The 14,393-nt window shown below is 35.1% G+C and overlaps 1 protein-coding gene across 1 annotated transcript; it reads left to right on the forward strand.

Moving 5' to 3' along the window:
• Positions 1-459: 459 nt before the first annotated feature.
• ZSWIM2 (zinc finger, SWIM-type containing 2) lies at positions 460-8,309 on the forward strand (the record flags this gene model as incomplete). Its single annotated transcript, XM_010075238.1, has 8 exons — positions 460-500; positions 2,395-2,470; positions 2,512-2,658; positions 3,038-3,289; positions 3,627-3,711; positions 4,454-4,566; positions 5,859-6,012; positions 7,566-8,309. Coding segments are annotated over 8 exons (1,612 nt in total), but the record flags the coding sequence as incomplete, so codon positions are not given.
• Between the last annotated feature and the right edge of the window lie 6,084 nt (positions 8,310-14,393).

Genomic DNA, 14,393 nt, shown 5'->3' on the forward strand with positions numbered 1-14,393 from the left:
CAGGTGCTGGTGGGAGCGCCGCACTCCTGCACCTGCGCCGAGTTCCTGGCGGGGAGCGGCCTCTGCGCGCACCTGTGCTGGTGAGGCGGGAAGGGCGGGTCCCTCCTCACAGCGCCCTGCAGTTACCCACACGGAGCCGTTCCCTGGTTCTTAGTGCGGGGGAGGTGGTGGGAAGTAAATACGGTTATATATCAGAGCAGGTGCATGTATGTCACAGCAAAGATAAGCCCGGTATCAAAACATGGCACACAAGGTCCATTTCAGATTTCAAAAGAACCTTGCAGCTTCCCCCACAGCCCCTGATCTCTCCCAGCTTCTCTCCTCTCATCACACAATTAACACTTTCTCTCTAAGACTCTAGCTCTTACAAGGCTGCTCCATTTAAATTGTAAAGTTGAACTAACAACTAACTTGACAGTGATGTTCTTACATGTCAGATCTTTTGATTGTAAATTGTAGGATACTGCTGAGAAAATACCGCTTACCAAGAGATCATGAATGTAAGTACTTCCCTCTCTTGTATGGCTTGCATGTAGAGCTTATGAACTTTAAATGGATGAAGCAATGTCCTCCAGAGCTTCGTTAATTTTTTTATAGATCACTGTCTTGTTCCTCCTCTCCCTCCTCCACTAAAAAAAAAAAAAAAAAAAAGGGTTCTCAGGCATTTTCCAATTTGTTTCAGTTTTTCCTGATAGAGAACACTTTGTGTTATATCACTGATTACAAGTGCAGTTTCAGGAAAAATGAAAAGGCAGAAAAAGCAACAAATTCCAATATATACAGTAAAAGCTATACACTTATAAAACCACTTTGTACTGAAGTTAATCCAGTGCTCTCAAAACATTCTTAGTGGGTAGACACTGACAAATTTGCTGCTTCATTTAATAAGAAACTAACTATAGAACTACAGTTCATCTTATATCATTTTTGTGTAGTGAGTCCTTCAACATAAACTAGTACAGCTGCAATGACTTTCCTAGCTTAGGGTGACATTTCTACTTTGACATCATCTAAACTGTAGTATTTCATGAATGCTGCCAATGTCATGGAGATTACCCTCAAACTCACGGGTATGTGAAGAATGTAATCTGTGCAAAATGTAATTACCAATTTTGACATCTGTGGCTTCCTGTCACCAAAACCACAAAGCCACCTAATCCAGAAGGTATAATCTATACAGCCAGGTTAGCTTTCTGACATGAATCAGGATTTTAGGCTATTATGAGCCAGATTCTCAACTGGTTTGTTACATTTCCTTTCCTGTAACTTTAGAAACTCCAGTAACACAAATAGCATAAATATCCCACAAAATAATTACTCTAAAGATCTTTTCCCAAGTAGTAACAAAGCAGCTAAATACAAACCAACCTTAAAGAATGGCCACCATTCAAGAAGTTACTTTTTAAAAAATATTTACACACAAACCCAAACATCTTGTACATAAGTCAGAACCTAGCTTGTATTTTTCTATCTGAACTAGATTTTAGAACATTTGACACTCTGAAGTTTTGTACAGGCAAAATAACTTCAGTAGAAAGTGAGCTTGTTTTCATCTTAAATCAGCACTATATAACTACTTTCTGGCTATGGAATATAGTGATGCGTGGTATCAGAACTGTACCCAGACTGAGTTTCAGAGAAAAAATTCATTTGCCATAGCTAGCTGTTAGCAGAGGAATTTCCTACCTTGCATAATTTTCTGCTTGTGAAAATAAGAACAGCTCAAGGAAGGCCCTTCAGTGTTTTACTGAAGTGTCAGCATTTGGTTACAAGATTAGCCTATTGAATCTTGAATGAGAAGCAAAATACATTCAATTCACAAGCATCAGGAATTATACTAAAGAAATAATATTTACTTTTTATTTTTTCCATGTTTCAAAAGATGGTGTAAAGCTTAATCTGGGGTTTGAAAAGCATTTTTAGTCTTTTTGAACAGAGGTCACTAGACAGAAAAACATTACGCTATTTATTTTTCCAAGAAATAATATTTCTATAAAATCCTCTTGTTAATTTCCAGTACTTAGAAGCAAAAACTTTTCTACTCTGACTTAAACGTATCTATAAAGGCCTTCTGAGATGGAATACTCTTTTGATCACCATGTTTAGTCAACAAAATTTAACTTATTAAAAATTATTGAAAACTTCTCAGTTTAGAAACATTTTTGATTCATTTTTAACTTGGACACCATTTTAGATAAGAACTTGCATAAGCAATATTGTTAGAGAATTTCTATGCAAGTTATAAAAAACAATCTGCAACATTTTTTTGGCTGGAATGCACTGCATGTATTTGACAGAGTACCTAATGCATTTCATAGATGGAAAACTATTACAAGTGAGGTAAGTGCAGAGTTCTGCCAAAACACTTTTAGTTTTTATGTTTACTCTTGCTAGATGCTTGTAAGTTGGGTCTTCTGGAAAGAGAAATTGAAGATGTGCTTCAGCAATTACATAAAGAACGAACACCAAATACAGAGGAAACTCTCTTCTCTAATTACATGAAGAACAAACACCAAATACAGAGGAAACTCTCTTCTCACAAACATTACACCAGGAGAATGATGGATGTATTGAACAGAGAGAAATTGATGAAGACGACGTTTGTCCCATTTGTCAGGACGAGTTATTAAAGAAAATGCTTCCCGTCACTTATTGCAGGTTAAGTATACAACTTGTGTTTTATCTTGTTACATTTACAATTATAGAGTAAATGTTACAAGTTGTCAGGAGGAGTTATTCAAGAAAATGCTTCCGTCACTTATTGCAGGTTAAGTATACAACTTGTGTTTTATCTTGTTACATTTACAATTATAGAGTAAATGTTACAAGATCTGTTAACATAGCTAGCTTCAATACACAAGGAAAAATACCTGACAGTTGTTACAGCCCTTTTCCAATCTGGAAAATTCGGCAATCCTACAAGTTCAATTGTGGGTGGAGGGAGGAAAAGAAAATGGAAGACTACTTAGTATTGGGAGGTAATTTTTTTTTATATGCTTCTGGAGAGATTTCAGAAATTGGTATTTGTTTTCTGTAGATACAGCTGTGGCAACAACGTTCACATAGAATGTATGAAAATTTGGGCTGACCACCAAGATGAACTGGAGAACGACTCTGTAGTGAAGTGTCCACTTTGCAGAGAAAAATTTGCACCTCTGAAGCTCATTCTAGAAGAATTTAGAAACTCTAAACAACTTGTGACTGCAACAGAGAAAACAAGACTGGATAGGCACCTTGGAATCCCTTGCAATAACTGCAGAGTATTTCCAATTGTAGGAAAGTGCTACAAGTAAGTGTTTTTAAACCAAGATTTTGACAGTGCTATGTCTTTGAGTATATCTTGTAGCTTGTCTCTTATTTCTCTGTCTTTATTACAAGTAACTGATTTCACCTACAGAGTAGATAATATGTGCTTTGCAAACAAACATCTGTGGTAAACACAGTCAAGGTTTTTATTTTTAAACTTGTTTTTAGTGCAGTACATCTCCAAACAGTTCTGTAGTATGTATTTTGGATTCCAAATTCATTTCCAAATAATAAACTTAGCTACTACTTTATGAAAAAGCATTAACCACTTGTTAACCTAGCTCCTTATTCTGTTGATGTGGTTTTGTTTTCCCTTTTAGGTGTACTGAGTGTGTTGAGTATCACCTATGTCATGACTGTTTCACCAGCTTTTGCCATTCTCCACATGTTTTTGTTTTTAGACAGGTACCAAACAGGATTTCTTTTTTGTATTCTACCCTGACTTATATAACATTAATTGATCTCAATTCCCCTTATTCAAATCATGCGGACCTTGCATTGTATTAGACTTACTTAGCTGCAAACTAAGTAGCTAAAAAAAGATATTGAGATAAGCAAAAATAACATCATAAACTACGCAAACTAAGCAGCTAAAAAAAGATACTGAGATAAGCAAAAATAACATCATAAACTAAGAGCTTAATTGTCCTCTGCCTGTATACGTCACAGATGCAAATACATCCTAGCTTACCGTTGCCCCAGCTGCACGCCTCGCCAGCTAAGATACAGATAGCTGGTTTTTTTATACCATTAATTCACTATGTAGAATCAAAGCAGAGGAAAAAAAAAAAAAAAGATTACACAACCATAAATGGATATACTTATGTCTTAGAAGTTAATTTTGCTGCCACTTTGTCTCTGGATTTCCAGAAATCTCAGCAGTTTAAGTTTGAGAGAGTCACCTTACAAACAATAAGAATGTCTCCAAGTCCCAGTTGAAGACTTCAAGTAGACTTTCTTTGTTCCAGGCTTTACAAAAGTCTGAATAAGACATTTAACGTAAGATGGTTAATTGTATTTGCCACACCAAACACAGTTAGGAAACAGATTTGTTGAATTATTCTCAGCCCCTTTTTCATAATTTACAAGAGTGTTTATCCTCTCTATCTTGAGTTCAATTTGTCTCAGTTACTTTTCCATGTTACAGAAGAGAAATAAGAAATGGAGAGCTCTTCGACAGCTTTCAGAATTATCAGCCCAAGGAGGAACATGTAACCCTAGAAGTAATTCTAAAGAAGAGATATTATATCTTCAGGGGAAGTAAGATGCTTGTTTTTTTCCATACTAGCTGTCCTGACAAACATGAAATATTCTTTTAACAGTTTCTTTAAGCAGTATCTGAAGAAAGGACAATAAAAATATTTTAATAAGAACGTACAATAATTAATACTTCTAATAAAGCAACAAGTCATTTTAACATAGATAAAATTAAACATATCTAGAAAACTAAGTAATTTCTCTTAATGTAGTTTAGAAATGCACAGTAAAAATATCAAAACAATATTTTAAACTTTCATAGTGAAAATATCCTGTGGTTAACAGTACTTTTAAAAATGCTAATAGTTTTTCATTCATATTTGGCATAACAAATACGATGATCAAAACTTAACTGACAGCTTTATTATATAGAAATGAAACATGATAGAAACAAAAGCTTTTGCTCATCTCTCTATCTGCCACAGCAGTGCACAAGGATTCTCATCAGAAAACCAGTACTCCCTGATGTAGGTGCTGCATGCATAAAAATATCAGCATTTAAAAAACTTTTTCTGAAAGGATTACAGGGTCACATTCCAGGATCAGCTCAGAAATGAACTGGAACTATCCAAGCACAGAGTGAAGATATTTCTGTACCTGTGTACTATGAACATCTGTTTATAATACAGATAATGATAAGGCACTCATACTTCTATACCATCTGAAAACACTATTAGATGATCAGGCTTTTATCTTTACCTCATGCTTTTATTAAAAAAGAAAAAAAAAGAAAAGAAAAAGCTACTGAAAAGAATGACCGAGATACTTATTAAAATATTAATCACTTCTAATTAAAAAGTAGAAGAATATCAATTACTACCCAGAACAGGCTACTGGATTAGGTTTAGAGTGCGTAATCCAAGACAGAGCAATATATGATCCCACATAATTTCAAAACTAAGGTAGCTTTGCAAGAAATCACAGTATTTGGGTTATAAATTCTGAGCTTGGGTTTCAAAAGGTCATGAAAAATTTTGTAGCTTTTGTTCAGAGAAATTGATGTAGAAACTAGTGTGTAAAATTCAATGGCTTACATTATGCTACTGTTAAGGCTAAATGCACATATTAGTTATTTTCTGGGAGGTGTGTGTGTCTGTTTACAACTCTCACAGTAAGGTGAACATAACTGGAGTGACTTTCACAGCAGCTCAGGTTTAACAGACTGGTTAGCCCATCCAATAATTTAAGGTACTATTGAAGAGAAACTTTTGTCAAAAGATAACTCATCATTATGAAGCATTCAGCTTTACTTCCTCTTTCTCTGAATTTACTATATTTTGTTTGTTTTCTTTTAGGACTAGTTGTACCCCAAAGAACATTGTAAAATCTTTACCCACCATTTTAATTAGTAAGCGTAGTAATTTACTTGCCCCGGGTATTCAGTGCAGACTTTGTTTGAAGAGCTTTCAACTTCGTCAGCATGTAAGACTCCTACCATGTAATCACAAGGTAAGAAAAAAGTGTTCTAAACATTGAAGAGTCAAATGTTCACATACCATGTTAACTTGTAGCACATCAGACTTCCTGGTGCTGACACCCTCCGGCACATAGTGTATTGGAACCCTTAAGGCACCACTGGTAGGAGAGTTCATGTCACTAGTCTGAAAGTTCACATCCTTGCTTAACTCTATGCCTCAGTCTTAATATCTGCTTTAAGGCACAGGCAGCAGAATACTTAGAAATGGCAGCTAAATGAATTTTTTACAAACCGACAGCAAGGAGCAGCATAATGAAATGGTCTGATACATAATTCTCTGCTAGTAATGAATCAGATTGTTCCTATAACCTGCATTCCTATTCTTGGAGCATTGGCAAGGTAAATAACATTAGAAACAAAAGTTGCATCAGGGATATGCTTGTTTTATGGCCATTAGTGACAATTCAAGTACTCTTCACTGTTATTTACTGTTACTGATGTTTAATTCTCCACAGAACAAATTCTAAATACTGTGGTACTTTTCCTTAGGAGCCTAGTTCTCTATTCATATCCTTCCAATTCTTATACATTCTCTAAGAACTCAGTAGCATCTCTCCAAGTAGGTCACCTTGAACAAACTTAAATGTTTACAAAATTTAAACCAGATTATTTTGGAAAGATTTAGACCCTCTGGGATATTGAAATGCTGAAATATTACCTGTTCAGGTTTGTTAGTTTATGAGCTGAAGCCAAAATAACCAGATTCTTTCTGTGCTTCTTAATCAGTGTCAGTTAGCACCTTCCCAGTATTTGAGAGGCACATTTACATCCTCTGAGCAGTTTGTAATTTCAAACGCTTAACAGTGGAGCTTTGACTTTTTTGCAAAAACGAGCCGAGTTTACTTCAAAGTTGGGGAGCCTTTTGAAGCCTGCAGCAAGTGTAATAATTTGGAAATACATATATTGCTCAGCCAACCTGTGAAGTTCATCCTTGGTAGTTTGTACCAGCACCCTTAAGCACGTTCACAGAAAATAGCCCTTTTCAGATTAATTTAACTCAAGATAGCTTGCCTGACCAGCAGTATTTCTTCACTGATGACACGACAGTAGTAATACAAATTCAAACTCCTTGCTGACTTGTAGGATCTTGGTTACAATCTCAGTAGTTACTGCCCTTTAAGTCCAGAACTGATACAGAACAGAATCAAAAAGGGGAATGAAGCTGAAAGGAAAGACTAACAGAGTCATCACTGTTTCCTTACAGTAGCGAATATATGTATAATTATATTATCTGATACAGTTAAGTGACTTGATATTTGCAGCACCCTTTGAAAAATGGGAAGTAAACCGCCAGTTTACAGCAGTCAGTAAAATTTTAACTTGATCTTGTCAGTGCCCAAAACTTAAAATCCATTAATTCTATACATAAGCAATATAGCCCCCTAGTGATCAGTGGAGCTCCTGTGGGTTTGCACTCTTAACATCAAAGAGACTTATTTGAATAACTGTTATATGCAAGAACAATTGATTAGTCCATATCTAGCTAAGAAATATTATGCAAGAGCTGACCTTCCTATCTTTTAAGTTTCATAGGGAATGTATTGACACTTGGCTACTGCAGCAAAGAAACACGTGTCCTATTGATGAATATGTTGTATACAATCCTCTGACTTTGAAGAATACGCCAGCCAAACATGAAAACTACCCAACAAGTTCTCACACAAATCTTAGCAACCTTGGAAAGGAAATGGAACCAGAAATTTGTGTATCTGGAAAGGGATTCTTTCTCAAGCAAATTTCATCTGAACAGGCATCAGAAATTTCTCAACATAGCTTCAGAAAACTTGCTAACAAAGATGTGCCAAAGTCCCAAAAGGATCTAAGATTTTTTAGCAACCTCCATTTAGGAGAATCCGATCAGAACAGCAGTAGAAATCTGAGTGATTTTTCCAAGCATAGTAAGGATTACGCTCTACACTATTTTGAAACAGCATTTTCTGGGAAGTCTAGCACCTTTAGAAAGGATGACATTCATACCGCTTCGAGAAGCCAGCAGCAGTCTGACTGTGGCAATACAAACAAAGTAGTTACTTCTAAAAAAGATGGCGGTAATAATTCCACAATTCTAAGACATCCCAGGGAGATGAATTTTGAAATCAATTTGTGTGCAGCAAGCCATTCCTCAAAAAAGGACAATAAGGATGTGGGAAACGCCAGCCATCAACGGAGTCTCCTAGCAAGACCACCATCTAAATATAATCACCTGAACTTTAAAACAGGAAAAATAGATTTATTATTGGAAGGAATTCCACTGCATACCAGCTCATGATTGTCTTGTTTTAGATAACATAGCTGTAATCTTACTTTTATACTCCACACACAGGACTTTTTAGAAACCAAGGAACAAGTTAATAAGTGAATAATCAGCTGTCTTGAACTGTAAGTACTACACAAATGCTGTGAGAAATGTTCATATTAGATCTTCTCAAATAAACAGAGGAACAGATTTGTCTGGTGTAGATGTATTTCAGAAAATAGCCATATACTTGTAAAATTACCACTATTTCTTATTTGCAAGTTCTTAACCTTCAATCAAATGAATTATTCAAATATAAGATGCAGAAAGCTTTTATATTCCTGAAAGACCAGTTAGGTAACGCTTCTCATTCAGAGGTGTAATCAAGGAAGCCAGCCTAATTTTAACATTGTTGCTGAAAGAAATTATGTCAGATGTGTTATTTTCAAATGTGCAATAGTAGAAGCAAGATGGAAAAAAAGACTATGTATAGTATCAGGTATGTTCTCTAAGATCTGATAGGGTTTCCTGATAGTTAATGCACAAAAGAGGAGCTAAGATTCCAAATAGTATAAAGGAACCAGCCATTTAGCCATTTTCAATCATGTACAGATGGCCAAGCCAAATAATTCCTGAGTCTAATGATTATTTCCTAAATGGTAACATAACTAAATTTTAGTTTTCTCTAAGGTCTAGATTCCCAATAAGTGTAATGAAGATTTAAACCTCAATATCTGCAATAGAAGTAAATATAAAGCCCGACTGAATGAGAAATACCTTTATTTCAACCCAGTTGCCAGCTGTTGATGAAACAGAACAAGAACATGTGCAATAAGAACCTGCCATTTTTGAAGTTTTATTCTGAGAATCTAAGAAAAATGGGAACATTCAAGCTTAGCCAGATTTGCTAGTTGACTTTTTCCAATTATCTTTCCTTATGTTTTAATAGAAGTCAAAGTGTGATAGCATGTCTAAAAACTTCTTTAGAATTAATAAAACACTATCATCTGCTCACACATACTTAAAATGTTATTTAAATGAATCATCTGTATAGTTTGTATTTTCTGTTTTCTATGTCAATGTAGAACAAGCTGAATTTCAGTCAATTTTGATATAAGTATTTGTATTTACAGATCAGCTGATGACCCAGCTATCTTATTTTTTCACAGAAGTGAAATATAGCAGAAAATACTGTTCTCTTTTGTTGAACTGGAAATAAAATTTGAGATTTTTTAATCTTCCTGTAGAGACAAAGTTCACTCCATCTATAAGTATCTAATGGATTTGCAATGGTTAAAAAAAAATATACTTCTCAGGCAGGTTGAAAATAAAAAAGTTCTTCTGTGGGAGTAAGAAGAAAACCAGTCGTTTACTAGAAGATTGCAGCTTCTCAGAGCATTAAAGGAGTGATCACAGAACACATACAAGTGTCCATCATGGTAGGAAAACCTTTGCCCAGTGCTTGCCTGCAATCTTGTAAGGCTTCTGAACAACTGCAAAAGTACCGAAATGTGGCTTTTGTGAATCTTAGAAATGAGAAATACTAGTGTTAGATACAATTAAGAATATGTTACACACTAAAGTTTAGCGTAAGCTCTTCTATATCACAATAGTGTCTTGTTCTCCTACCTGGATTTAAGTACTTTTGAGCTTATTTGTAGCTGGAATTGATACCTCTGTCTTATGCACTGTGCAGACAGAGAAATAATATTTTATTTGTTCTCAGAGCCACAGAAAGTCTCTAAATGAAAAAATGGAGAAGAGAGAGATTAGACATAAAAACAAAACCTGAAATAATATTCTTCTCTGCATACCCGTTTCCAATTGTAACAAAATCAATTTACACAAGGAATAATCTTATCTGTGCTAACCAAGAAACAGGAATCACATTTAATGTGGATATAGAAGTCTTTCTTCAGTAGAAATGTAACAGAGAATGTGACTGAATAAGAGTTGGTAAACTTATGGATAGCAACATTCTTTTGTCATTGGAATTATGGTGATGACAGAAAAACACATTTTTAGTGATATTTAGCAAAAAGTGTTAAGTGAGAGAGGAATGTTCCTAAACAACATATGACTTGAAAGACATTGAAATAAAAGTTAAGGCACCAATCACTTTTAAAAACTTTTATTATATTGCATAAGCTATAACATTTTACAAATCTTAGTTACATTTTCAGCAACAGATACACTGATACTGTAGTAAATAGAGATGAAAAGACACCTCTGACAAAATATAAAAAGGTAGAAATACTTAAAACCAGGATGCTGAATATCAAGAATGTTTTACATGAACAATATCCATACTAGAGTGTTTGAAAATGATTGCCAAGGTAATGAAGTGTTTGTTGAATATAAGGCTCCAATATTCAAGGTGGTGAGCACAGTCAGTGCCATCAGCTCACCTACCTTTCTGCATCTCAGAGCCACGCTTTTTATCAACTCCAGGCTCTAATGAGCACTAAAAAGTGCCTTTCTACACAATAAAATGCTGTAAAGATATTACTGTTCTAACATGGACTGAAGTGCAACAAGTGCTTCAACGGAACTGAATCAGTTAACTGGGGAAAAGAGTACCAGCACGTTTTGGGGAGGGGGAATACAGGAATGTTCAATAAGTCTTAAACTGACTGAAAAAAATCCATTTGGTAAAATAATTTTCAAGCTGAGAGTGCTAATACTAAAAATGACGACACAGTTTTCCCCTGCCAGTCTTAAAAAAAATTGAAGCCTTTTTTTTTTGTAATCAGAACACACTGAATACTGCATTTAAAAGAAAAATGAAGCTCAGATTAAAGCCATTAAAACCACCTTTCATATAAATTCTTTAACAGAAATGTAGCTGCCTACTCTTAAGAAGTGTGGCACAAATTAGTACAAACTACTATTAAAGCATGCTCATTTTTAACTCTGTAGGCATAGTACTGTGTTTTGCATAATTCCACTAAATTAAAAAAAATTAAAAAGCAGAAGCTTGGGTTATCTAAACAATGCAGGTTAGGCTCCAAATTGAGATAAAAATTGGTTCTGTAAAATAAGAATTAAGTACCTATCTCCATACACTTTTTAATTCTACTGGCAAAGAAGGTTAACAGCTGAAAAAAAGGATTTTTATCATTAGAATAGTTTAAGATATAAACATATATTTATTTTTGAAGTTAAAATCCCAGTCAGTTTCATACCTGTAAATCCGGTGACTTCAAGATGCTTACTCTTGACTTATGAAGTTGAATCAGATCCCATATGTGCGTTCTTACAAGACACTAGTGTTCAGATTGCTAAATATACATTTTTTAAAATTTCTTTTCAAACATAAAATACAAAGAAAACAGGGTTTACAACAATTACCATCATCAACATGCAGGAGTCAGTATCCAACATAAAAACCACTAGATCTGCCTTTTAAAACATAAAAGCTACATCATTGTAAGCATGAATTGAGGGTTTTTTTGGCTAACAGAAAAAAATCCATAATGTGCTGTTCAGATAGTCAGGTGTCCCACTGATAAAGCAAGTCTGATGAAAGAGAAAGGCACTTCAGCAGGCTAATCTACCTTCAGATTTTCCTAATACGCGGTACTAGACAACAGATGTCGTGTACAGCCTTTTAATTTGCACAGTGTTTGATCAGTAGTATTATTCGAATCTGTTTCACTTTTTAACTAATGAGAAAAGTTTAGACTGGTGCTCATTCATTTCATCCTCTTTGGTACAAATTACTGCATAAAAACAAAGCAGACAACTAAACATGTTCATTCCTACATCCTGGATTATTTTTTGTGCATCATCTCTAGCTCTACATTGGTAAATAATGTCTCTAATCATCAAATCAGTTGTGCTTTCAGGTTTGTAAATACCAGAGTTCTTTTATTTTCTGACAGTACTATAAAGATTTTTTCTTTGTAATCAAATGGAAATTTTAAGGGCTTCTCCCTTTGTTTTCTTAATTTCTATAATATGTGGCATTTGATAACAATCTGAAAATTACTGTCAATTAGCTTATTCTATGTAACATATTAATGTGCATACAGCTGTGTACTACTTAGCCTGATCAGTTCCCTTAATTTATGATACATCGAAGTACTGACCTGAGCCACATGAATTAATCTGCAGAAACAAGCCTTGGCTAACTCCATTAGACACCTTAGCAAAAACGGGTAAGAGCTGCAATTGGTATGCCCTTCTGCAAGGAGAATCTCAACATCATGTATTGCAACTATGGCACGGAAACTGTCCTGAAGTTTAGGAACCACCTTTCACCTTAAATATGACAAAATTTGGTCTTGAGTGTTCTGTATCGACCTAACATGTTTCACTTAAAACTGTACATACATATATGTGGTTTTTTTGCAAAATCTGACAACTCAAGAAGCATCTTGTGAAGATCTGAGACATAATTCTTACAAACATTTGTGTTCTTCAAGCAGAATAGATTACACAGAACCACAAATACAGATCAGTGTGGAAACAAGCATCAGAAAAGAAGCAAGTATCCTTTCCAATTTTCCCACTCCCCTTTCCTTAGAGGGGACTTGCTTTAAAGGTGCTTCAGGCATGGCACACTTCTCAAGGTAATCCTTTGAAGAGCAGTGTGCCACGAACGCAGGCTACTTTTTGTACAGATCTAATTTTAGCACTAGCATTTTAGCACTCTGTTAGCACTGCAATACTGAGCCAACAGAAGGAAAAAAAAAAAAACCTTAAGAAATTCAGTGAATCCTATGAATGACTCTGTAGAAAACATATAGATTCATATATAGAAATATATAAAAGCATTAGTTTGACCACAAAAACAAATTACATGATAAAGTTTTGTCTTTTCCACCTATGTTATGCATCATGGAATTATAATTTTTAGAACTTGCTGTAGTCAAACTCCTTTTTTAAATGGATCAAAAACCCTAAAGAATTCCAGTCATTAAGAGATAACAAAGGTTTCTAGTGCATAAATTCCAACCTACAGCTGGAACATGAAGACAGAGAATATAAATATGAAGCATAATTCTACTTATTTTACAACACAGTGTTTTTAAAATCCAAAATTTAATGCTCATGATAGGGCCAAGGAAGAATTTTCCCTGTCTTTGTGTGCTTAGGGGCATCAGCTGATTTCTTGTAACATTTATCTTTGCAGATACAACTGGAGCAGTAATTTCTCTCTACTGAATAGTTTTCCCATATTCTGACACAGAAAACAAGTTATTTAATTTTAATATAAAACTAAACTTTAGAAAAGCCTTTTTAAGTGTTACCAGCAGCATAAGACACAATGTGATAAATGCTAGCAAGTTACACACAGAAAAGTTGGCATATGGGATTTACAAAGCAAGCAAAGACAGCTGTTGCTTGACTGGCATGGGTAGAAGCAACAGCCCAAGACAGCCTTGGAAATGGCATTACCAGAACTGCGGCATGTGCGCACCAGAAAAGAATTTACATACTCCACTAGAAGAAATGCCCACACCCTCATTTGGCAAGGGAGGAGCTAGTCTCTAGTAGAGATACCAATCCTATATATGATGAGATGCCTGTTTTTCAGAAAAGTTTATTGTATCTTTCATCCCACTACTGAAAAGCCTAGCAACAAGAAACTTGTGCAAGAAGATCTGTTCCACGCTGACTTACTCTGTTGGCTAAAAGCTGGAAGTGCATCGCTGACGTACAGCCTTAAAAGGGGCCATTCTGCACTATAATATGTGCAAGGTAAAATTGTGACTAAATCCAGACAGCCAAAAGCTCCTTTAGAATGATGGTACAGAACCGAACTCCGCTCTTGGCTCTTGATCAGCTAGCAGAGCAGATGAGAATTTGCACTACATCAATACATCTTTTGGCACTGTTACTTCAAAGTCCCAAAGTTATAACTGATGTTTTCAACATTTCTAATCCTCTTCTTTGGTGACCAGATACCTACTCTGATGCAGAACAAGAACACTGGGGTGCAAAGCTTTGTTCCTTTGAATTCACATGAATAAAGCCATTTACAGTAGTCTGTATTTTTAATGATACAAGTACAAGTAAGTTTGAAGATTTAGGTCTTTTTGGTATATATAATGAAAAACTTATTTTGCACTTTTGTAATTGTGAACTCAAGAGGAACATCATATTTTGTTC

The sequence above is a fragment of the Pterocles gutturalis genome, unplaced genomic scaffold (assembly GCF_000699245.1).
Source record: "Pterocles gutturalis isolate BGI_N339 unplaced genomic scaffold, ASM69924v1 scaffold14332, whole genome shotgun sequence".
NCBI classification, from domain to species: domain Eukaryota; kingdom Metazoa; phylum Chordata; class Aves; order Pterocliformes; family Pteroclidae; genus Pterocles; species Pterocles gutturalis.